General features: G+C 28.0%; 1 protein-coding gene across 4 annotated transcripts; it reads left to right on the top strand.

Annotated features, from left to right (window-relative positions):
- Positions 1-4: 4 nt before the first annotated feature.
- LOC135925063 (uncharacterized) lies at positions 5-25961 on the top strand. Of its 4 annotated transcripts, none has more exons than XM_065460219.1 (14): positions 5-78; positions 122-332; positions 381-514; positions 9650-10758; positions 11278-11437; positions 13808-13987; positions 14137-14291; positions 15039-15309; positions 15665-15697; positions 17268-17461; positions 17742-17960; positions 21609-21918; positions 24859-25008; positions 25541-25961. In XM_065460219.1, the coding sequence occupies exons 1-14, from the start codon at positions 33-35 to the stop codon at positions 25726-25728; spliced, it is 3360 nt and encodes a 1119-aa protein (XP_065316291.1). In that variant the 5' UTR covers positions 5-32; the 3' UTR covers positions 25729-25961. The 4 variants fall into 4 exon arrangements, with proteins under 4 accessions (XP_065316291.1, XP_065316293.1, XP_065316292.1 ...); XM_065460221.1 differs by lacking the exon at positions 25541-25961 and adding an exon at positions 24706-24796 and having other exon boundaries at positions 24859-24998; XM_065460220.1 differs by lacking the exon at positions 15665-15697 and having other exon boundaries at positions 25541-25960.
- The last annotated feature ends 1779 nt before the right edge of the window (positions 25962-27740 follow it).

Genomic DNA, 27740 nt, shown 5'->3' with positions numbered 1-27740 from the left:
ATATATTAATTAGCATTCATTCATTAAGAATAATGCTGGCAAGAACTGGAAAGTCTATATCTAATACCATTGTTTTGGGTAAGGCATTTATACATTCTTTTTAATCTTAATTTACTCCAAGCTAATATAAAGTTCTCTTCAAGAGTATTAAAATCAAAATGCAAACTTTTATACTATGATATTTCATTAAATAAAACAATTTACTCCAATTATACAGTCAATCTAACCAGTGATTTGCCCTTAAAAATTAAACTAGTCATATTTGACAAAGACGGTACACTTATATGCTTTAATTCCTTATGGAAACCATGGCTTGATAACATTATTACAAAGTTATTATCAAAATATAATCAAATAATATTAATAACCTTTAAAAATAGTATAGAAAATAGCACTCAGCTAGATTTAAAATCAAAACTATATGAAGCTTTGGGATATAATGAGATTAGTCAAAAATTTATACCAGGAATTGTTGCAGAGGGAACAGTTTTTCAAACTAAAAACAAAATTATAGGTATATTTAACTTCGATATTAAATCATAAACACTGAATATTTATTTACACTTTGAGTTTAAATTGGATTAGAATTATAAGAAGAATGTTATTTATAAACTGTATATTTAAAGAATAATATTTATGATTTTTATGTACATTATATATAGCTGAAATTTATTTTGATGTAATATTAAACTTTATCCTTTTTCCAGCCAATAAAAATTCTTGATTTTTTCAAATTTTATTTATTAAAATATCGAAATACAATAGATAATTTCAAAATTTATTTACATATTTCACATTTATATGATACAATGTTGTAATTTTTATATTTTATGAAATTTTTTAAAACAATCAATATGTCTTGGTATTTAACACATATTTCATGTATATCTTGTCTGTCTATGACAAAGCTTACAACATCCCTTTTGTTATCAATAATAGTTGTAACATAATGACCATATGAATTTTCAGGTCTTTACTTAGTGAGAAAAATTGACTAGGATGGCCTCTACTTGGGCTTATCTTTTTAATTCACCAGGGGAGTTTTCAAAAGTGTTATAGTTATTTCCCACCAAAGTGTTGGTAATTATTTTTTTATCATCAGGATTCACTCAATTGATTCTATAACTTCCATGAATTTACTCCTGCTGCATCAATAAAATTCTAAAAATAGGCCACCACCATTTTTTTATCTCATTTATTCTATAGCTGCATCAATAAAATTGCTAAAAATAGGCCACCACCATTTTTTTATCTCATATATTTATTTTATATGTTGCCACTAGGTGGTACCCATATTGAAATTATATTAATTTATGAGATTAGAATGTGTGATTTTTATTTTTGAGAAAATATTTCGAAAGAATTTCGATATGTTGCATAGAGGGTTCTTTACATGTTGATGCAACTGTCACCACTGAACTATCATTTTATCTAACTACATATGTTTCATATGCCTTTTCAAATTGGTAGTCATAATAGCCCCTCTTTTTTGCCATAACTTTAATTGTTTCTAGGAGAAAATTTTTAATCTCTTATAGTTTCAGTTGCGAAAAATCAGATGCTTCAAATATGATAAAAACCTTAGAGATGTAAAAAAAAATTATTGAAAGAATGCAAAGGAGGTACTTAAATTTGTAACAACTGTACCTCCTAATCCAAGATTCGAAGCCATTGGGCTTTTATTTTTACCTTGATATATATTACATGCAATTATGTATTCATCAGGGAAGCAAAGGTCCATGATTTACATTCAAATCAAATGGGTTTATCTTTGATGAACATTTATGCATAAATTATGTAAAAATATACCAAATAGTTGTTTTATTTAATCAAATTAAATATAGGCGGACTTTACAAAGATTATCCTCTTCATCAAGAGTTGAGTTATTAGATAAATGTAGATTCCTTTTGATATCACGAAATGTATGTTGTATCATTGAATTCCTAATGATTGGTATAGTAACAGCAAAATAATTCTTATACTATTCATCTCTGACTCAGTTGTAATAAAATTAGGTCTATTGTTTTGTTTGAAATAAATATATATGATTGATCCACAAGCTGTGAATAGATTTCTTAATCAAAAAATAATTTATTTTTATTGTAGTTTTACCGATCAAATCAAATTGAAGATTTGATATTAAATTTATCATTATGAGTAGGTTTAGATGTGTATTAACCAATTTTTTTCATTTTAAATATTTCGAAATGAACAATATCAATGTCTGCTGGATATTTGATTTCGATCTCCCCTGGAAGATTAGGTGTGTCAGTTAGATCGTTTTCATCGAAATCTTCTTCATCACTAATTAAAACAGCATTATGAGGTATAATTACAACATCTGTTTTATAAACAGGTCCTTCGTCGAAGAGCATGGATAAGGTAGTTCATCAACTGTTTGAAATTGTCTTATAATTCTAATATTATTTAAAAATTTGGCAAATATAAGATGATGATAAATAATTTATAAATAATTTTTATATTCAAATGAAAAAATATAATGAAAATAACAATAAAATTATAAATTTTCTGGATTTTTTTTTATAAATATTAAAAATATCATGAGGAAAAAATAGTATTTTTGTTTAGTAAGAATATAAACAAAAATTTATAATAAAATATTATGCCAAATTTTTTTTATATAATTTTTTCTGAACCCTTATGTGGTCAACGTTGCATAAATGGTTATGATTATGATTCCGAGAATATATAGAATGATGGGCTAAAATTAATTAGAATAGGTTAAGGCATCAATAAGAAATAAATTTATGTCAATTGAATTTAAAGGGAATGAATACTCTTTCAATGAAGAAGCCTAGAACATATGACATTATAGTCCAAAATTGTCAAACTTCAATGGCATCAAGCACACTCAAAAAAAAAAGTTTTTTTATGGTATAATACAATCTTCAAGCTGTAAGAATTATATGTGAAATTATTTCAATTCAAAAAATTTATATGTGAAAAATCAATAAATAACAACTGTTGCAGATATGTTATGTTGACCATTAATGGGTTAATAAAGAATATTAATCATAAATTTGGAATCTGCCTCATAGTGTATGAATTAGGGTCCTGTAGAGCTGGCCAGGAGCTGGTGATAGCGTCATAAACAAAGTATAGGCCTGGCTTGTGGCCCAAAAAATATTAATGTTATATTTCATTATTCTTTTTTTGCTGTGATTAATACAATTGCAAAATAAATTTAAAATTAAGAAAAGTTTTTTTTAAAATATCATGAGGTAAGTAGGTAAAATAGATACACATTATTAAATTATCAAAGTGCTAAATACTTAAATTTAATGCATAACATTAATCAATAAAATAAATATTTTGAGATCTTCCTTATAAACTTTTTTAAAATTTTTGGTTATGTCTTGATCTAAAAATATTTCTGCTACAGAGATGCAGGTTGGCTTGGACTGAAACAATTGATTTTGTAGGTCTTTAATATAAATTTCTTAAGGACTATGCCCCTTGGTATCACGTCAATTATGCATAGATAACTTAATGCAGCAATCCATCACTGATCTAATTTAGCTACAATTTATTTTTATATAGCATTTATCAAATTATTGTTGATGTTAAATGTTGGTTTTTTAATTGAATTCAACACATGTCCTGGATAAAAGACATAGGACAAAAATACTCCAATTTTAATAAAAATTTTAAATGCTTAGAAAATGAGGACAATAAGTTTCATTCTTTACTAAAAATTTAACAAATGATGCACAGCTGCTGTGCATTTTTACACAACTTTTTATAAAAATTCATGCACATATGTGGAGTACAGGGGAAATATTTAAATGTTAGCTAAATTTATTGCTACAATTGTTGCAAAACCTGACATGGGCTTGGGTTAATCTAACCAAAAGTAGATTATGAGAAATATTTAATTTTATTAGAAACTAACCCACTACATTTGATAAAATCTAGTAGATACTTAGGTGAGCAGCTTATAAGTATCTATTAGTTTTTACCAAACTACGTGGTCAGGCTAAGCCCTGATACCAAGGCAAGCTCATGGACTACATTAGAAGTTAGATCAGGGCTGTGCAACAAGGATAAATGTTAGTGCTTTGTATAAAATGATGAGAAATAATTTTGTTTAGACATTGTGATGTCTGAAAACTAAATTTGAATAATTACTTCTATTATTATATTGTGCAAGAAATAATTGCTTGATTTGAATAGTGCATTTATTATTAGAATTTTATATTCTGTATTTATTTACATTTATTATATTATATAATTTATATGCATATTATAATTATATTCATAGACGTTTTATATTTTTTAGTTTATATAAAGAATGATAAAATTTGTTTGAAAACAATTTTTATTTTTTTTTATAATTTTTGTCTTTTAATTTTTACATATTAATTTTGCTACGATTTTTTTATATAATTTTTCTATTTGAAAATTTGATAAAGATTTTTTTTTAATCGTCATAGGTCATTGTTAAAAATAAAAAAAAAATAATAATAATACATAATACAGATAAATAAATAAAATAAAATTTAACGAAATAAATATCTTCTTAACCTTTAAAGACCACAATAAATTAGTTCAAAGTACAAGGTCGATGAACCTGAACTTATTTAATAGATAAAATAAATATTTTCTTAACCTTCAACGGTCATCTTAAAAATAGTTCAAAGTACAAGGTCGATGAACCTGAACTTATTTAATAAATAAAATAAATATTTTCTTAACCTTCAAAGGCCATCTTAAAAATAGTTCAAAGTACAAGGTCGATGAACTCCCTTAAAAAAATATTACATAAAACAAATAGGACACTGTTAATTTAAGCAAAGAGAAATTCATATATATTATAAAAATAAATAAAGTGTATAAACGAACCGATAAATGATAAATTTAATATTAAAACTGATAGAAATATGATCGAATTTCCCAAATTAATCGATAAAGCTTAGAGGCTGAATAATAAAAAAAAACTTAAAATTTTATATCCAAAAATAGTAAGTCCTAGAATCATAGAGCAAGTTAATCTAAGGACGAAAAATTTATAAAATAAAAGATTTAGATAAAATTAATGAGATGATAAAAACTGTGTGTGAGGCAGAAGACATCGATACTAATTACTTTTGATAAAGTTATCACTAAACTAGATACTTTAGATTTGGAGGATAAACTAAAAGATGAGTTAGAGATAAAAAAAAATGTGTTATACAATAATATAAAAATAAAGAAATAACTTAAAGATCAAAATAGATATGTATGATCCAAAGTGGGATCAAAAACATAATAATTTTCGATATAAAACTTATAGTTACAATAATAACTATCATAACAAAACTCAAAATAAATCTTGCAATAAAATTACTGAGACAAATAAGTTAGACGATTTAAGCATAATACAACATTTATTTGAATCTGATTTTGATTCAGACTCTTATCAAAACTGGAAAGGCGTTAATTGACTAAACAGGAAAAATTTTTATGAAGTTAAAAATAAAATTAAAATATAAAGAACATATTTCGTACTAAAATATATAAAAATTTAAAAATTGTAACTAAAAATTTTAATGAAATATCTTTACAATTTTTATATGAAGACTGTATAAAGTCTTATAAATTAAAAGATATAAATCATATGATTGTATTTAAAGAAATATTTGTGATTAAAGAAGTTAACGATACGAATATTAAAGAAAATTATAAAATTAAAAAAACTTTTATAAGTAATACTAAATGTGATAAAAAAAATTTGAAACTTAAAACTTTGAAGACTATTAAAAGTATCATAAAGAGAAGTTATCTAAAAACTAAACGTCTTCATTTTAGAAAAATATTTAAAGATGTGATGAGGAGATCATTTTCATTTGAGGCTTAAGAAATTATTTTTTACTAAAAGCAGAATTATTATTTTAAAACACTTTTTAAATTACAAAACAACGGTGCTAAATTCAAAAAAAATTTTAAAGAGAGGGAAATGTGCATAATATTTATTTGCATATTTATGGATTGAAATTATTAATATATATAAATAAAAATCGATATTAAAACGCAAAATATATAAATAAATTTAAACGCCAAACTAAAACACAAAATATAAAAATAAATTTAATCGTCAAACTAAAACGCGAATCACGTATCAATTATTCTATTATTCCAATTTTATCATTCTTATTCAATAATTCCTATTCAATTCAATATTCTACTAATACATTCTATATTCCAATTCCATTATTCTTATTTGACATTCGACAAATTATTCTATACTAAACGACGAATTAATGATAACGATTTGAACAGAACGGGATCGAGGATAGAAGAGATAGGAAAACGTACAAAACAACAAAGGATTGGAAGCGAGTTCCACGACGACTGCAAGGAACATTGAAAGATTGAAGAAAGAACAGAAGGGAGAATGTTAATACATTCGAAACTTATTTTAAATTGTATTAACCTACGGACTTGTTATATTATTTCTTTCACTTAACATAATATTAATCTTATAGTTACATTGATTGTTATTTACTTTTGAAAAGTATATGTATAGAATTTATTAAGTTAATAGCGAGTTTTGAATGTAAACATTCTTATTATGATAAATTAACTTAATATTTTAATAAATTAATTTTATATCCTTAATTTTTATCTTAAATTAATTAATTAATAATTAACAACCACATTTTTACTTTCCATTTGGTACCAATTAACCAAGTTTTTACCTAACTACGCGATTCAGGCTATAATACCAAGTTTGTCGACCGCGTTAGCAGCGTAGAGCTTTGCAACAAAGAAAGGGTAGTGTTTTTAGATAAGTAAAATACTAATTTTATCCCAACCCACTTCATTCGGTAAAATCTAACAATATTTAAAACCGTGTAGAACAAGTTAATATGTATTTTTTTACGTGTCTTTTTTCTAAGCATTTAAATTTTTTTATTAAAATTGGGATATTTTTGTCCGGGGGTATTTATGTCCAGGACATTTCTACCCGGAATTCAATTAATAGAACCAACGTTTAACCATCAACACATTTAATTTGATAAATGCCATATATAAACAATTTGATTTTATATTAATAAAATGATTTTTAAATAACTGAATTGACGTGTAACCATGCCTCCTTGGTAGTTTAGCCATTAATATTAAATCATAATACCAAATTTTTAAAGAATAATGGCCAATATCAATAGCCTATATTCGTTTTTTAAATTTTGTTTGTGTTCCTTATGGATATTAACACAGAATAATAGAATAACATTTTTTTGGTGCAAAAATGGCGAGCACATTAAATTTCATTTACAAGATAATTTTATTAAATTTTTTTTAAAATAAGAATACAAAAATATACAGTTGAATTTTATTTAAACTTTAGCCAGGGTGTTGATTTTTTAAAACCATTACTAAAATTTAAGCAAAAAATACCTAAAAGCCTCAAGATTTCGCCAGAAATTGTAGAAAGGTTTGAACATTTTTTGCCAAAATCTCGAGGCTTAATGAATAAACCCAATTATTAGATTTGCGTTTTCGAATCGAATACCAATAATCTAATTATTGAATTCTTATAGGTCTAGTGTGATATATATTAGCTCAAGCCTTGGTTGGTTCATTTGATACTTTCTTGTAGGCGCTTTGTATTCCAGAAGTATATAGCCTCATGTCAACATCTAAATTGTCCAAAAGTGGTTATTTTATAACAACTAGCTTTAGAATGTCCAGGGGCAAGCCCTGGCCGAAACTATTAAAAATATATGGGGCAACATTAAAATGAGCTAAGCAATGTTCAAAAACCGAAGATTCCCTCAAAAAAAGTTGAAAATATGGAATCATATCCATAAATTAATCTCAAAACCTAATTATTTCTATACCTCAAAGAATATTGGCAACTATTAGATTTATATGTGACGCAACTCAATTCAAGTGACCGCTTATTGTGAATTTTTAGTGCTAGAATAATTAATATCAATTATTATCAGCATTTATTTTATATTTTTTCTGACAAATATTATCAATATTTAATAATTTTAAAAAAAATTATGTTATACTTACATTTAATCAAACTTTAAAAAATTGGAATTAATTTTTTATTACTTACCGATTTTTTTAAATTTGGAGATTGTTAAAGGTTCAAAAATTTAAGCATTAATGACGTGGATTGTATAAAAATTATATTTAGAATTTAATGATCTGGCCAATTTTCAACAATATTTGCAATTTTATAATTACATTTTTTCAGCCCCTTTTAAATATTATTATTTATGAAAAATTATTTTGATTCCACTTGAAGAATCTTCTTTAAAATGCTCATCCATTGATTACATGAAAATAAATATCAATTTAAAGTGATTATAGTGACTAGATTTTAACAAAATGTTGCCGATTAACTCCCTTATAAATGATTGTAAAAATCCTATCTGGTTCAAAAGATATTCTCCGCAATCTGTACAATTTTATAATTACATTTTTTTAGCCCTTTTTAAATATTATTATTTATGAAAAATTATTTTGATTCCACTTGAAGAATCTTCTTTAAAATGCTCATCCATTGATTACATGAAAATAAATATCAATTTTAAGTGATTATAGTGACTAGTAGATTTTAACAAAATGTTGCCGATTAACTCCCTTATAAATGATTGTAAGAATCCTATTTGGTTCAGAAGATATTCTCCGCAATCTGTATTAGAATTTAATTTTAAAAAATATCGGGCCCAATGTTATCCTTGATGAAAACTGATCCATTATGACCCGGCGCATAATCAGGCATTTGCTTTGGAGGGAACAATTTTTAAAAATCCTAAAATTCCTCTTGGAGTTATTATTTAAAATTTATTAGGACTAGTATCTAAAATAATTCAAGAGTCACTCAACATTTTGAATAATACACATATAAATTAATTACACTGGATCTTTTAAAATTATCAGATTCCTATAAATTTTTAATTTTAAGGAGGTTCCCGTTCCAAATTTGGAGTATAAGTGTATAAACCATCATTGCTTTTTATATAGAATCTAAAGTAAATGAAAAGATTTACGTTTCGTGAATATTTTTCGAAACATTCCAGACTATAACGAGACATGCATCAATATATTTAAAAGTTTATAGGGACATGGTTCAGATATTCTGATTTTCAACTAATAATATATTTAAAATAAAATTATATGAGAATTTTAACAATTTAATATACAAAAATAGAATTTTAAAAGTAACAAATAAAATAATTTGAATATTATAATGCTTTTTTGCAAAATAATGTTAAATAAGTTAATTAAAACGCCATCGATATAATGGATTAGTTCAACTAAAATTTAAGTGTTTTTAATTTCCTTATACTTTAAAGAAAAGTTTCAGCTTTTTTAAATAAAAAAATATGTAAATACAAAGAAAGAACAAACGCTTATTGTATAACAACTTTTATTTGTGTAGGATTAGGGATAAAAAAATGTTTTTTTCATAAAATACAGCAAAAAAGCAATCATTTTAACAAAATAAGCAAATTATAAAGTGATAATTAAAATTTTTCCAAAATATTGGTAGATTATCTTGATGAGAATTGCAATAAAGTATTGGTGTAGTGTACTTTCCATAACGATTGTTGTAGTAATTTTTTTAAAAAAATAGTTTTTTTTCATCGCTATATAAAGGATTCATATATGTCTAATACCATACAGATTTGCTGGTTTCTCAAGAAGGTTTTTCACCTCACTACGCTGAAAAGATTGTAGGGCAAGCGTACTCCAACTCGGCCTCACATTTCAAAAATATAGTAGTTGATTTTCAGCATGGTCAAAATAATACACCATTTTATGATAATGACCAAAATAACTCAACCTCTGACAATAAATTTTGTACTACTTATATTCGTAAATTCGATCATTTTAACAACGATATTACTTCTCAGAATTCCACGTCTTCTCCTAATTTCGTATCAAACGAAAAAAAGATACCGCTTAATAATACCGATGGCACCCACCATAATAGCCCGGAATATACAAACGTTACCTCGAAATTTCAATCAACCATCGAAACACAACCCAAGCCTATGACGCTTAAACAATTAGCCGATCTTCGTTCTCTGTTTACCCTTTTAAAATCTCGTGGCCTCAAAATTGCACTTTGCACTTCTGATGACCGAGCCCTGACAATTTCAACTCTCAAGCGCTTAGGTCGGCTCGACACCTTGTTAGACTTTATAGTTTGCGGGGATGACCCGGGTTCAACTCCCAAGCCTTCTCCGCTAAACGCACTCAAAATATGCGAAAAGTTGGGCATACCTCCCAGCGAAACAGCTGTCGTAGGCGATACGGGCGTAGATATGGGGATGGGTAAATCGGCCGGACTAGGACTTATAGTAGGCATCCTTACCGGCATAGGGGATGGTCCACTCCTAACGCGGGAAGGGGCCCATCATTTAGCTGACGATTTAAATCACTTTATTGAAATTTTATATGCCACCGGAGAGGAAGGCCTAAAAAATAAGGGTCATAGCAATCTTGGCTCGCTTTCAAATACTCATAATAAATCCCAAAATATCGATAAACTAACGAATATCCATGGTTCAATTAAACGTCATTTCTCCTCTACCACATTAATTTGTAAAGGTTTACAAGAACCTAAACTTAATCATTCCGTTTTCAAGAAACTGTTTAGCAAGCGGCGACGATGGATAGGTGATGTTCAAGCCGCCGCCGATAATGGACCTTATGATTATATAATAGTTGGAGCCGGATCTGCTGGCTGTGTATTGGCCAATAGGCTGACAGAGGATCCTGGTATGAAAGTAATATTTTGATTGATAAAATAGTGTTTTTTTGTTCTCACATTTTGATTAAAGTTATGTCCAAAACTTGAAGAAATAACAAATTTTGGGAACTTTAGTGGAAATAAATAAATAAGCTTTTTTTTAATCGAAATAAAAATATGTACAAAACATATTGCTAAAAAGTTTCAAAAATTTAACATAGGATTATTTTAAAATTTGTAATTTTTTAAAACTTTTCAAAAAAAGTGTCGTAATTAAGGACATAGCCTAAGTAAATTTTTATAGAAAGGAGGAAGGATAAATTTCATAAAAAATAATTTTTAAAAAGTTTAAATATGTAAGCAAATGCCAGTTATTAGTTTTAACATCATATCTTTATAAATCTACTAATATAATCTATTTTGAATACTTTATTAATCCACCAAATAAATTTGGTCTTGAACATACTATCCTAAAAATCTTGCTCAGATTCGTGAATGATTTGCATCCAATAGTGCTCATATAAACTTATGCTTAATATATTTTTTTAATTTAAAGGTTTTGCTAATAGAAGCTGGTCCCCCGGATTACTGGTGGAATTGGAAAATCAGTATGCCCGCCGCCCTCATGTACAATCTTTGTCACGACAAGTATAATTGGTTTTATAAAACTGTGCCTCAACGCCACCTTAACAACAGGGTTATGTATTGGCCTAGAGGTTTGTTCTCAATCATGTCTCAATTGTATAAAATGGAAAAGAAATTTAATTCTAATAATTATTCCCTCGTCAGAAAATGGCGATATTAAAAATACAACTGATAAAATTACCATAATTTGATACAAATTTTCCACAACCATGGTGGCCGAGGGGTAAAGACCCAATACTTTTCTCTGGGGTGTACCGATTTTTTAATATCAAATTATCCCGATCATTCTAATTTTTAAGAATATCGGTTTACGGCCGATATCATTAATTTGATCGATTTAATTCAGTATACCAAAATGACGTATTAATAAAATATGGTAATTTTTCAATTTAAATATATTCTATTTGTTTATTTTATTCCCGATATACTCATTTCTGTTATTATGAACAGACTGATATCGGTCATTTCAATATATACCTTGATATCGGAAAAATTGTTCAGATGTGCCCTGAAACCCAGTATCGATACACCTCTAAAAATAAACTCATGGTTCTTAAAAAAATCCGAAAAACCTCAGGATTTTAAATTCTGAATCTGCACGTTGGGATTTCGAATATTCTGAGATTCCATATTCTTTTTAGGGCTGTGTCGATCCACAAATTTTACGTACCCTATATTACTACAAAACCGATACGATATTTAAATTGATTTTATTTACCATCTATCTTTGATTCAACGTCATAAAAAAAATCAGAAAAACTTCCGCGAGTTATTATGTATATCATTTTTTTGTACTCAAAAGGTTAATTATCTCATTTAAAATAGGGAAATGGTTATGGTTGAATGTAGTTTTGTTAAACGGCTAGATTTCGCCTGTTATTAAAAGCAGCTATCAAGATTTTAGCCAAAATATTATATAAGCCTCAAAATTTAGACAATGGATGTCACTTTTCTGCTAGCTGTGGGCAAAATATCTAAGCTTGGATAATTTATTTTGGTTAAAATCTTAAGTTTTTTTAAAATCGGCAAATCAAATCGTTTAACAACCTGTGACTCGTTAGATATTTTTTGCAGGTATAACAAAAAATTATATATTTAGTTACACTATCTTCTAAAATGATTCGATTTTTTTAAACATTACAAAAAAATTGAATTGGTTCCTTTTATAAATTTGATATTATTATAAAATTAATGTATAAAATAAAAGATATTTAATATTATAATTATATATTCATTATATGACCAAAAGCATTAAAAAAATATCGCATCGGTTTTTTAAAAATTATTGACCCAGTCAAATATTTAAAAAACGCTGTCCCGATTCGATCCAATATTTATCTGTACAGTCCTATCTTTTATGACATTATATGATGATAACATATAAACGAAAGGTCTGCAATCTGCGGGGTTTAAACTCAAATGCCTGTCCATTGTTTTTTTTGATTCGCCTACCCACCCATTTAAGAAACTTTGTTTAACACCCTTCCACCCAATGTTTAAAAAATAGCTTATTGGTTGGTTTTTTATCTTTTTATTTAATGTTTTTACTTAAATTATATTAGTCATTTCTGCCCAAAAATATTCAAATTCGCTCGCTCATTCGCTCAATATTTAAATTTTTAACTGGGCCTGGCTAAAAACCAACCTGTTGCAGATCTTTAATAAAAATGTAACATTTTAATTTCCAACTCCTTACTTCCTAAGATATGGCTACCTTTAAAAATGCAAAAATTCCAAATAATACTATTTAATTTGGGTTTTGGATTTTTTACGTTTTTAGAGGTGGCTATATTTCAAGAAGTAAGGCGAGTTGGAGATTAAAATTTTATATATTTATTAATTATGTATATGTCGTATTAGGATATGGAATCCATGGAGATTCGATATCTCAATAATCATATACCCAAGGAATTTTCAAATTTGGAAAATCTGACTTGACAGGGAATGTATTTCATTTTGTATAGTGTCCACAATGTAAATTTCAGATACTTTTGTCGTGAAATTTTTAAAAATATTTAAAAGTTCATGGTAAAATTGCCTGGAATTCATAGAGCATGCACTCTACACCTACTGGAATACATTTATTGTCGAATAAAATTTTTAAAATCGCCCTCAGTAAATGATTAAATTAAAAAATTCCGAATCCCCATGAATATATCCCAATACGACATTTATACTATTTATCTTACAAATTTTTTTTAAAAAAATTGAAGGGGGTTGGGTTAAGAATCGAATTTTTTGGTTGATTTAATAAGGAATACAATATATATAACCTATATTAAGCAAATTATAAAAAAATTCGACCAATCAAATTATTGTCACCTTTTTTTATAAAGTAAAGTTTTATTTTTAGACTGGTAAATTAAGTCTGATTAGAACATAAAAGAGAAAAAATAATTTAGAAACTATAAATTTCGAAAACTTAAATAATATCCTAAAAGGCAGAGTATGGGGCGGTTCCTCATCCCTAAACGCTATGGTGTATATAAGAGGCCATGCCCTCGATTACGATAGATGGTGCTACATGTACAACTGTGAAGGCTGGTCTTATCGAGATTGCTTGCCCTACTTTAAGAAAGCTGAAGGGCATGATGATCTGCCCGGAGATATGTATATCGGAGGTTCAAAAACTTTCGGAATAATATGATTGATTGGCAAAATTTTTATGCTTTATATTTCATTAAACAGTTCCTATTATATTTTGTTAAATTATTTTGGCAATATTTTACAAAAAATATTCATATACCTTTTATTCAATTCAATAATAAAGATAAAGGTCCTCTCCACGTCAGTAGAGCTAAGATGGCGAATCCTCTATATAAAGCTTTTATTGAAGCCGGTCAACAAGCCAGTTATCCTTACACTAGTGATATGAATGGATTTCAGCAGGAAGGCGTGGGACCGATGGACATGACTATACATAACGTTTTTTAACGTGCCATATTATTTTTTTAATACTCGTAAGGTTTTTTAAGTGCTATACCCCAGATATTTTAAAATTGTTATTACAAAAAGCCTGAAGATAGTTTTTTTTATCATTGTCCTTCTATTTTATACCAAGTATTTCTGCAAAGTTTTATTTAGGCCATTTCCTAACGTCTTTTTTTTCTAATAGGAAAAAAATTACTCAGCTTAATAAACCGAGTTTGGAAATATATAAGCTGTGTTTATTTATTTTTTATTTATCTATCAGATCATGTAGTTTAAAATTATTATAAAATTTTTACACTATTCCTCAAGTTAAAATTATGTTCATACAAATTTACGCCAAATCGCCTTAAAAAATCGATTTTTAACTCAACCCTCTAGATTTTTTTGTAGTGACACTATAAATATATATCACATAACCAAGAAAAAATATTTGAGCTTTCAACTCTAATAGAGGTTATATTAAGGGGTTCTAAAAGTCAAAATTGAAAATATGTTTCATATAATTGTAAATATCTCTTCATAAATTGAATTAGAGATCTAGAACCTAACACGGGCTATAATATTGTATATAAACATCCGGACTAGGCCTAAAAAATTTAATTGAAAATACCCCAGTCTAATCACGTAAGAATTCCATGATAGATAATTTAATTTACTTTCCTCTGAGATTATTTACAAAAGAGAATCAAAATTTTGAATATAAAAATAAATTATAATTTTTTTGGGTTTATTCTTCAAAAGGGAGTTAGATGGAGCACTTCAAAAGCCTACCTCAGACCTGCACTCATAAGACCTAATCTTTATGTGCTTAGCAATGCATTGGTTCATAAAATAGTTATGGACGATGCCAACAAAACGGCTCAAGCTGTATTTGTATGCCCTAATTTCAATGCCAAGAATGCAATCGAGTTTAATATATCTAATAAAAGCCTATCAATAAAAACTAAAGGAGAAATTATTCTTTGTGGTGGTGCTATCAATTCACCTCAGTTACTTATGCTATCTGGAATCGGTAAATTTTAAAAATGTTAATTTGAATTTATGATTTATCATTATAACCCGCTTAAGTGAACATTTCTCAATGAACCAAAAGAAATTTAAAATACTAACTGCGAGGAACTTAAGCCCGTAAAACATTGACGTTTATTATCGGATTCCATAAATCAAAACATTTTAATAAGTGGGATATTTATCTGGTAAAATTTGAAGAAGTTGGACGGTTTTTTTAGGTATTTTTAAAACAATATCTTATGGTGTGATATAATATAATGTATGCATATTGGAATTTCTCTTTATACTGGAAATTATATTAAATGTGTTATAGATATTTAATCTATATTATAAATTTAATTTTTTTTAAAAAACAGTGTGCTCAATATTTGGTTGTTACACCAGGAAAGGTAATTTAAATGTGTTTACATATTTCAGCCTGTTTTTTTGTTGATCCTAAATGTCGCTTTATGTTGTTTGCGAATGTTGTGATATTTAAATTTAAAAAAATGTTTTTGTTTTGTTAGTTTATAAATTAATTAAACTAACCGATAAACGTGATAAAACCCTGAAAAATAGAACCAAAACCCAAAGTCACTTTTTAAAGAGTAAAATCAAAATGGGAAATTTTTTGTTTACAGTGCACTATTCATAATAGCAGAAATCCATCGATATTTGATATCGGGTTAATCTGGCGATTTTGAGATGCCTACTTTTATTACCAATACTTATACAATTCATTTACTATAATATAATATATATTTTTTGAATAAAAACTGTCAAATAAAGAAAAGTTAAAACTAAAATATGATACTAAATCTTTATTATACTTAAATATAAAGTGAAAACATAATCAAAATAAAATTAATATAATTTAAAATTAAAAATTAAGTTCGCAAAATAATAATTATAATCATCTTACAAGTAAAATATTCCCGATTATATATACTTTTCTATACTTTTCTATACTTGAACTTTATTTAATCTGAATAATAAATCTTTTTTATTCATTTTTCTTATTTGAATATTACAACAAAAACAATCCCAAAATCAATTAAATTAATTTTTCATGCTATTTAATCATTTATTCATTTACTTTCTCCAATCATTTAACCATTAATATAAATCAGCGTTATTAGCAGGACGTTACCAATAAACTTCCGCTACAAAACGCACTTTTTGAAGTTAAACAATAATGTAATAACTAACATAATATTTTGAAGCATTCTGGATTTAAACCTATCGCTTAGAAGACATATGAAGCAAACAACTGTACAACTTAAATATCGGCTCAAAATGTAAGTTATATAAGAACGTAACTGTTGATGACCTGATGGAGAAATTCCACGGACTGAGATTAGCCTCCCAATTCCTTACTCCTCACATAATATCCTAAGCTTTCAGACTACCAAACAATCCTTTCTCATCTCATCTTAATCATCTATTTATTAACTAATATAATTGAAATTATATCATCTTTTACACACATGAAATTATTGTTTTCGCGATTTTTATTATCGGTTATTTATTATTTCTTATCTGTGCATAAAAATAATTAAGCAGCATATAACGTAATTATAATCAAGTTAGACCTTTGTGTAACTACCCTTATTATAATATTTTTTTGGCAAAGGCCTTAATAAAGCGTATCAGATGTTTGGGGTTTTAGAATCCATCGCATGTCAAATCTCTATCGACATAACATGACTCTACCCCGCTATAAAATTTAGACATTTATCAAACTTTAAAACTATCTGACAACTTATATTTTCTGGCCGCTTTTTATGTGCCCTTTAACCATCTTTATATGTTATATACATATTGTTTACCATTTCTAATAAAAGTATTATATTTTATTTTTTGGCTAAATGGCAGAAGTAGTTACTAATACTTTAACTTTAAAAGGATCTACATGGTTTGAGTGACTAGTAAGATGATCATTTTTGAAGATTTATATTATTGTATAATATAATTTCTCAGGCCCAGCTTCTCATTGTCTGAGCCGAAACATTCCATCTGTGATAGATTCTCCTGGCGTGGGTTCAAATCTAATGGACCATTTAGAAGTTTATGTTCAAGCCCGATGTAAACAACCCATAACCCTTTATAATGCCACCTGGAATTTTCCTCTTAATACTATACGAATAGGACTCAATTGGTTCCTCAATCAAAAGGTGTGTTTTGTTAATTTTCTTTACTGTCCTAAGGAAAAAATAACAGTAAGCTTTTATTAATTGTTAATATTAAAACTCCTTATCGAGTTTTTTAGTTTAATTTAGCGTCGTAAAGCAACATAAGAGAAAATCGCAATTAGTAATGGAATTACTTTTAAGATAACATTTACAACACTAACTAATTCCTGAATTAATTCATTTCATCTAGGCTTAATATTTCTGAATATTTGGTTGTGTTGGCATATTTTGTTTTTATAATTTTCTAAATTTTACCATTAAGGGTTTAGCATCTACTTCCCACTTAGAAACAGGGGGCTTCATTAGGAGTTGTATAGACGATGGTTTTCGTGATGCTAACTCGGGCGGAAGCGCCAATTTTACAAAAAATGAAGGAATAAACAATTTATTCGATAAAGTACAACCCGATATACAATTTCATTTTTTGGCCGGACTCGTCGAGGATCACGGGCGAAAAGAAGCCACCTTCCACGCATATCAAGTAAATATATAAGTTTCCTTTAAGGGATCCTTTAATGTTGTTTTATTTTCTGATCATATATAAAAAAAAGTATCATTGTATTGGCTGAACATTCTTTAAAACTAATTTAGATGGTTTAGGGGTATCAGACAAAAAAAAAGTCATCTTTTATGGAAATAATCACTAATTTATATTTGGTCAGTTATCTTTTCTGATTTTATTGATGGCTATGAATTTTAATTATTTAACAAAGTTCGCAATATATAAAGATTTTGTATTATTATAATTTATTTACCAATGAACAGATGGTCCGGTAGAGGGGAAAAAAATTCCCGAAAAAATAAGGAATTCCGCGAGGCCCCATCTTTTTAAAATATTTTTGGTTAAAGTTATTAATACATGCAATCACTGAAATTGGAAATCTTATTATAAAAAAACGGACGATATTAAAATGAATTAATGTTGATTGTTGAAACATGCTGTTAAGAGATGCATATTTATAGAAAAAAAATGTTGAGAAATATAGAATATTAGACGAGATATCTATTAAAAAATGTTGATAAGTAGTAGAACTTCCACAGAATTTTCACCGATCCAAATGAGAATATTAACTGGATCCGAATTTTTTCATTGATGGTAAATATTAGCTTTGAATCTATATTTGATATTGGCATCACCATAGTGAAAAATGGGTGGAAGATATTTTAGGAAAAAGAAGGATGAAGGGTGAGGGGATAAATTGGAAGCAGACAAAGATTTTTAATATTGGGAAAAATCTATAAATGCTCATTTGAAGATTTTTTGAATACAGCTATGTCCCTAAATTTTTCTCCATTTAAACTTCAACATTTAAGGTTAGCCTTTCATATCCTTAGTTGATTAATAGTTAGTTAACGTGTAGTGAAAATAAAAATGCAACTCCCAATATGTGAACTTAATCCCAGGGAAACCCTTCAACAAAAAAAGGATTCAGGTTCGGGTTCAAGGAATAAAATTTAAAAAGGGTCCGGGTTCAGGGGACATAAAAAAATGACTCAAAATAAGACTTTTTTTTCATTCATTTATTATTGTACTTCAATATAAAATAATTTACAAATAAAAAATTTTAAAATGAAATAATTTATATTTTAAATGCTTTATTTAATCGCACAATCATAATATCTTCTAAAATATCATCCTTGAGATTTCCACGTAAATTAGACAATGTATATTTCAAAAATGAAACATTATACACTGACCTAAAATAGATAGTTTTATAATACATAAATTATTGTACTTGTGTCGCCGGTACAGCCATGACGATTCTAGACAAGACATATAATTGAAGAATTTTCTTCCCAGAAGTTTAAAATATATATATCCTTATTTATTCTCTTACTGAGAACTTTTCTATTAAAGATATAATTAGCATTTTTTGATCCTCTTTTCTATCTGATGATAATTTCATTTTTTTTCACTATCTAAAAGTAAAATTTCAAGATCATCAATGTTGCTATCATTATCATTATTATCATACAATCAATAGGTATTGTCGTAGCCCCAATATGTTGTAATGGAGTTTTGCATATGCCATAAATCCCATGATCTTTAGTCATCTGTTTCTCAATAAAACTTGTTACCGAGAGTCATAATATATAGAAGCATATACAACACTATTTTGCAAATATTGTTGCTCTCGAATTTTCATGTTTTGTAATTTCATATGGAAAAGGACTAGTAAATTTATCTAAATCTAATCCATATGCCATAAAAATTAGATAAACATAATTTTCTGATTGTAATCTTAATGTTGTTATTTTTAAAGGAATTAATACGTTAGTAAGGTCCTTTATTTGGCACCAATTATCTTAAATTAAAATATTATTCTTGTACTACAAAATAATTTTCATAATAATCAACGTATTTCTATAACATAGCATATTAATAAATTTACATAATAAAATATTATTGTCTACACTAGAAAATAATTTATGATATCAATTTCTAAATAAAAGGAAGTCCAGTAAGAAAATTGATAGAAAAACGCGAAGATAAAAAAATGATTCCACGAAAAAAAGTTAAAAATATAAAAAAAATTTATATTATTTTTTTTTAAAAATATTTTAATTTTTAAAAAAGTTTTCCTCCACTTTTAAAAAGGGTCCGGGTGCAGCCAAATTACGAGGGTTCCGGGTCCAGGTTCACATTCCTGCTTGATCCTATGTGGTGTAATACTTAGTATATCCTTGGAAGAATAAAAAAAATTGATTATCTAATTTTGAAGGTAAAGGAACTTTGTTAATAAGTGGTATAGGAGCCAATGAATAAGGTGAGTATATATATATTATATGAGTTTTGGTCTAGAATTGTACAATCCATTGTGTTTATATGTGAACAAAATTGATAAAGAGAGAGGGATTTGGAATATTTATATTCATAGGTGTAGCCTAAATAAGGTTAAATTTGCGGTATTGTTAAGAAATTAAATAGCCGGAAAAGGATGAAATATTCAATATTATAAAAGGAAACAAATATATAGCATAATCAAACGGCGTCCTCCTATGAAACAAAAATCCACCCCAGGTCCTTAAATCAGATTGTTGAGTTAATGAATTACGACGAATCTACCAGCCTGCTCTTATGGACAGAAAGTCATAATAACTCTAAACGATATCGCGAAGATAATGTATTTCTGCCAAAATGTGATATCATAATGAACAAGGTCGGTTAACGAGGCAAATAAATATAAAGTCTAAAATTCCCTGTTAGGAAGATATCAAATAAAGAAAGACAAGACAAAAGAGTTAGTAAAAAAATTAGAACATGGGAGTCGTTCATGTATATATATTCAAATGGCACTTTATATGAGAAAAACAAATAAAGTGCATCTATAGGAGAAATAAAGAATTACTATTTTTATGCAGATTTTATGTCTTATGTTTTACTTAAATTTAACTTAGTGTTAATTACGATTTATAATTATTTTTGAGAAATATATTTTTTAACCATGCTAGGAATTAGTGATCTGCAAATTTTTTTAAAAATATTTTTAAAATAGGGGCGAACTAATATTTTTTAAGAAAAATCAATCCAAGTTGGGCTTAAATTTTTAATATAATATCATTTAATTTTATGTAAATTAATATATTTAAATAAATTTGGGTCCAGCCGAGCAGACAAATAATTTTTATTTTAATTTCAGGCCTGGCCTTTCGGGATAAAGTAGTAAAAAGGTCGGACAAATTTTTAAAAAAAAATTTGGTCCGGTTGGGACTTAAAAAAAGTAGGTCTGGTGCAGATCACTAATAGTATATTAATTCTTAAAATTAAGATGTCTTCAGTCGGGATTTTTTGTGGCCGAAATTTTGTTAAAATGTAATATGACCGACCGATTTTTCGAAATGGTTCCAAACCCACTCCGGTCTCAAAATACCCACGGGAGTGTTTGTCTAAATATTAATTCATGGTTGCAAAAGGGCCATCAACGTATTTCAAATTTAAAACCCTAATTTTTTTATTTTTTTCAAGTTATATGGAGTAGTGGACTCCTTAGGATTTTTATGGAAAGAAAGATTATTTCTATTTCTTAATTACCATCTGCTAACAAATCTTTTTCCAAAACACATTTATTCTCTAATCACCTTAAAAACTGAAATTACATGATACATAAATCAATCAAAAAAATAAAAGGTTCACGTAGGATCTATGCGTCCATCTTCGCGGGGTTTTATTAGACTCGTTGATTCCAATCCTTTTAGTCATCCGGCCATAGATCCTAATTACTTATCTACTGCAAAGGATATAGCCGAAGCTAAAGCCTGTATTCAAGTAGCTAGAGATATCTTTTCTCAGTCAGCTTTCGAGCCCTTTAGAGATGCCGAAATCAGTCCAGGACCTAATAATGATGTCGAAGAGTTTTTTAAGAAAAAATGCGATAGTGCTTATCATCCATCGGGCACTTGCAGAATGGGAATAGATCATGAGAAAAAGGGAAATGAAAGTTTATAAGTCAAATTTTTGTAATAAACAATGGTAAGAGAAGGTAAAGGTTTTATTTGAATTTGTATAAAAACTTTTTAAGTCTTGAGTAAAATATTCTGTTACCAATATTGTTTAAGTTAGATGTAAAAGACATTTAATGACTCTTTCTTATTTAAAATTAATATTATAATTTACAATTTACTTCTAAAAAATATCATATACATAGATTGGAATCTTTGAGAACCGGACCAGAACCTTAAAAAATGTTTTGCTCACTTATAACTATATTCCTTTGTATATAAGCCATACATGCATTTTTTAGGCTTAAAGAATTTAATTTATTGTTTAAAGAAGTATAATATCTCATTTTTTAAAATCTCATCTATATTTCATCCTTTTAAAATTTTTATACAACTAAGTCAAATTAATCAGATATGGTTATACAAGCAAATATGTTGCCTAAGTATGACAAGTATATAATCATGGGTAGTATATCAAATATAAAGAGATATTTTGTTTATTTTTAACATAAATCAGATGTAAAACTTATAAAAAAAAAAATTTTTTTAATAAAAAATTTGATAAATTGCAAACCTGTAATAGCGGTCTATGTAATATTGAACTACGAGAAAATGTTCTAAATGTAAGAAACCTATATGCAGAAAATGCAAAATAAAGACTTATATTATATGTGCAAAATTAAACCTAATAGTAATTTCATTTTTTGAATTATATTGAATCAATTTAAAATTTGCAAATTAGGTTTGAAAATTTTTTAAAATTGTATAATAATATAAAACGTTAATTGATGGCTTTAGATGGGGCAAAATCTTGATACTAATAGCTTTAAATAATGTCTATTATAACGATAAGATAAGATCATATTTTTAAAAAAAATCTTGATTGATTTTATCTTCTTCTCCGTTTAATGGCGATTTCCAGGTTTACCCAAGTTGGCCAGTTTTCCCTCTGATTTTTCTTTTCCATTTTTGACTGTCCTGAGCATCAATATTTGTAAAATATATTTTTCTCATATCAACCGCTAACACATTTAACGTCATCTTGGGCCTTCCTCTAAGTCTTGATCCTCCTACTTCCATCAAGGTGCATCTCTTTACCCAGTCATCTTTTGTCTTACATTCCACATGCCCAAACCATCTTAGTCTATTCCTTCGCATTACCACTCCAATCTTGCTCGCAATTCCTTGCTAGTTTCTCTCTCTCTCAGAGATACCCCACACATCCATCTAACCATTCTCATCTCTGTTCTTTCTAATTTGGCTTCGTGGATCGCTTTCGTTGCCCATGTTCGCCGCCACAAACTAAACAACTCCTCAGCTTACGTAAACTTTTCTCTTTAACTTCAGAGAGACATTTTTATTTGTTAGAATAAACGACATCTCTCGAAACTTCTTCCATGCCTGACCCTTGCAACAACAGCGGAATCTACATCACCATCTGCTTTTAGCATATCACCCAAATAACAAAACTTGTCCACCTTTCCCAGGGTTAACACATTGCCAATATCCAAACCACCATTTTCTACGTTATCAGTATTATGTATCCCTTTTATGCACGGTCTACAAATAAAGGTCATCCTTGCTAACATCAAACTTTCTTTTTTCTTACTACATCTATTATGCAGCCATTTCTGGCATCTGTTGCATTGGATTGAATTTCTAGCAACTCCTTTCTCACATGCACCACAAGGCCAGTTGCCGAATTCCTCCATCAACCCACCAATCATCAACTTTGTCTTTGCTGCATTCATTTTCAAGCCCTTTGCTTCCATAGCCATCTTCCATCTACTAATTTTATTCCCAAGTTCTTCCTCACTGTTTGCCATTAATACAAGGTCATCTGTATATAATAGCTCCCAGGACGCATTTCTCTAGCCACCACATCCATTACTAAGATAAATAATAATGGATTCAACACGGATCCTTGTGAAGTCCTACATTCACTTCAAAGCTATCACTATCCTCATCCGTCCGTACCACAGTTTGTGCTCCCACATACATTACTTCCATAACCAGCCATTCTTCCACACCTGATTTTCTCAAGACCCATCTTCAAAACGCAAATAAAAAACGTAAACGCAGCTATGTTTAAATTGTACCGTTAATTATTATTTTTTTTAATATGAAACGTCTAAATTTAAAACAAAAAAAAATGCTGTCCAATTTAAACGAATGCATTTAAAATTTATTATTTGCGTTTTGAAACGCTAAACTTGTGCGCACTATAATACAGTTTCTTTTCTTTCGCAAGATACTTCTCTTGTATTTGTCTCACCACAAAAATTGCTCTCATCGATGTAAAAATTGCATTTTATCAATTTTAGCTTGTTCCCTACCCGCTTCTCTATCACCTTCTCAAATATTTTCATTGCATGTTCCAAAAGTTTAATAGCTCTGTAAGACCCCCAATCTAAAGTATCACCTTTCCCCTTGTATACTGGAATAATTATACTTGTTCGCCAATCCTCGAGAATAATCCTTCTGTGACAATTTGATTTGCTAAATTCATTAACCATTCAATCCCTAAGTCATCAGTACCTTTAAACATCTCTGGTACCACCCTCGTTATCGTTAAACCCGCTGCCTTCCCTTTTTTCATCTTTTTGACTGCTCTTTTTATTTCGTCCTTGCCAAATTTACAGCCTGGACCTTCTACACTTGCACAACTAACATCATTAAAGATTTTATATTATATTATAATTTATTTTATTTTTTTATAGTATACGTTTATTATTCAATTGAATTAAGTTAACCATTTTTATTTTTAATAAATAAAAAAACATTAGAAATGTTTATAGAACCGAAACTTTACCAGTTGATTTGTGGATCAACACAGCCCTGGAATTAGATAATTGCAAAATCATAAAATAATCAGAGGTTCCTTCCATACTATTATTATATGGGAAAAAAACTATTATATTATAAATTTATTTTTTAAGCCTCGCCTGTAGTCGATTCGCAATTAAGAGTTTATGGGACGAGCGGTAATCTCAGAGTGGTCGATGCTTCTATCATGCCATCTATACCTTCTGGCAACCTTAACGCGCCTGTTATTATGATTGCAGAAAAAGCAGCGGACATAATCAAAGGTGAGATTTTTTTAAACTCTAAGACAAATATTACTTTTGGAAAAGGCATTAGAACAGTAAGAGAACATTAGGGGACTAATAATTATACCGGCGGTTCCGTTTAGAAGTCTGTAATGGGAGGATTGTATGACTTTTATAATAAAACTTAAATACCGAACTTTGTAGCCTATATTAGACATGTCTTATGGAGTCCTTAGCCAATCAGTCCCTCCTTAGATGTCTTATTTATAACTTTTTATGCAACGTCCTCGTGAATAGCTTGAGTTGTCCCAAAAATGCGAACGATCATTTAAAAAACATTTTATAATGGATAAAAGGTTTTTATAACCCTTGTGGGGCATCGCTGCACCCCATGAATTATTATAAAACACTTTTTAGATTAGGGTTTTTTCGATAATCGAAAAGTAATTTATTAAGGAAACTTATCTTTTTATAGTAGACACTTTTTAAAAAAAAATTTTTGGTTTTTTGGAATAATTAACCATAACGCTATGATATATTTAATACGTATTTTGCATTATTACAACAAAAGGCAAACCTCCTTTAAAACTTGATATATCATCTAATCACAATCATCACACCGGTCGCTTATTTTATGTGGCTCCCGAATTTGAGGCTTACTTAAAAGATTATGAAATGAATCCGTCGAAAACCTGGAAAAAGTTTAGTGATTGTGGGAATACAATGTCAGATGTTGTAATGCAGGAATCAGCAATTTAAAGATGCATGGGCAATGATGAAATTTAAAGATATTTAATTTTTTTAAACACTATTTATTCGTTATAGGATAAATTAAATATTCCTTATTTTTATAATGAAATATATTATAAAATATCTGGATTTTTTTATAAATTGCGCTCTATATTGTCTTTTTAAGAATAGCAATAACATCCTTATATTATAAAACAATTTATTTATTTTTTGGATTATTAAGACCCTGTGAAATTTTTTAATCAATAGCGGAAAAAAATGCATAAATAAATTATAGCAATTAAATTTATATTATATTTTTATATATTAAAAAAATAAACTATTATATATTCTGGGTATTTAAATATGTAAAACGATTATAGGCAGTGACCTTGAATATTATTACTTGGGCTAGATGGAAGTTTTTATGCTAAATTGGGCTGTGGGAATTTTTGAAAAGGTTTTTTGGACTGACCCGTTAATTTTTTTTCCGCCCATAAAATACTTTTATACTTGTAATAATTTAATATATAAATTTATCTAATTTTACGCTTTAAAAAAATTAGTGAAATTCCAGCCTAGCTCATAAAAATATTTTGCACCCACGTTGAGCATTTTTAAAAATTGGGATTGGATTAAAGGAATCACATTCTAATTTTTACTTTATTTGTATTTTAAAATTGGGCGTGAGTAGATCTGTGCATTCACTTTATGCTCCATGCCTTTACTAAAAAGGTAAGTTGTTGCCAGGCGAAGCATTTTTCTTAGAATTATTAATATATAATATTATAATAAGATTTATTCTTTATAAATATATAGAATAATTTATCTTGATCCTGCTTGTGGATCTGCTGAATTTGGCATATCATTTCATAGTAATTATTTCTATGTCTATTGATAATAAAGCATGCCCCAGCTTCTTTATCTTCTCTGACCCATGAATAAGTGGAATTCCAGTTATTTTGGTATTACGATTTAAGAATTTTTTTGGATGTTAAACTGACCTTTTAAATATATGATTGAATTTAAATGATGGCATAAGTTCTGGTTAAGTTATTTTTATTATAAAAAAAATGGGAGAGCATAAATCAATAGACAGCGTGTTTTGGTGCAAACTAAAGTAAAAAATCGATAAATTTCGCCAAAAGCAGGAGATCTAGCAACCCTGACTTTCATCAGGGCACATCTGTTTACTCAATCGCCTTTCATTCTACATGTCTAAACTACTTCAATCTATTTTTTCTCGTCACCACTTCAATCGCTTCTATTCCAATCCTTTCTAGCTATTCCTTGCTTGTTTTTCTCTCTCAAGATATCTCACATAAATTTTTCAATTAAAATAGGACGGGCAAAAAATTTAATGAGCTGGGCAAATGATATATAAAAAATATACGGGCCTGACAATTTATACATAAATAAAAGGCAGGGCCTCGTAAGTCTCTAAACTTTATTTAAACTATAATAGGCTAAACCCGAGCATTAAAATTTATATTTTTTTAAATTTTAGGCTAATATTTCGATCAATACTATTTTGAAGATAAATTACAATAAGCTTATTTCTTTGTATATTTTAAAGCTAACCAAATTACTAAATCTATAAATGATCTCAAACACATTTAATTTATAAAACGATTGTTGTAGATGGCAATAGAGAAGAGATATAAGAGCTGCAATCGACATTAGGAAAAAATTAGATTTGGATATGAAAAATAGGATAGCCGAAAAATTTACAAAAAAATTTGACAGGCCGGGCATTTTTTAAAAATCATAACAGGCTAAGCAATTTTTTAAAAACGGGCCTGGCCAAAAAATTAAGGTCAGGGTAACTCGTGCAAAAATTTATAATGGGCTGGGCTTTGCAGATCTAAATCCCATACATTCATTTAACCATTCTCATCTCCGTTCTTTACAATTTATCTTTATATGCCACTATAATTGCTCATATTTCACAACCATAGACTTTATAACTTCTCATTCTGCTTGGTAAGTAAATTTACTTTTCAATTTCAGAGGTAATTATTTATTAATATATACGAGATCGA

Source organism: Gordionus sp. m RMFG-2023, chromosome 2 (genome assembly GCF_954871325.1).
Source record: "Gordionus sp. m RMFG-2023 chromosome 2, tfGorSpeb1-WG-v2, whole genome shotgun sequence".
Lineage (NCBI taxonomy): Eukaryota > Metazoa > Nematomorpha > Gordioida > Chordodea > Parachordodidae > Gordionus > Gordionus sp. m RMFG-2023.
Note: the sequence above shows the minus strand (reverse complement) of the source record. Positions and strands in the feature narration are given on the sequence as shown.

Bases quoted from the DNA above. Each gene is read 5' to 3' on its own strand.
- LOC135925063 (XM_065460219.1), top strand. From the start codon at position 33: ATGCTGGCAAGAACTGGAAAGTCTATATCTAATACCATTGTTTTGG. The intron at 15,698-17,267 runs GTAATTTAAATG...ATAATTTCTCAG, and splicing joins TGGTTGTTACACCAGGAAAG to GCCCAGCTTCTCATTGTCTG. The intron at 25,009-25,540 runs GTGAGATTTTTT...TTACAACAAAAG, and splicing joins AGCAGCGGACATAATCAAAG to GCAAACCTCCTTTAAAACTT.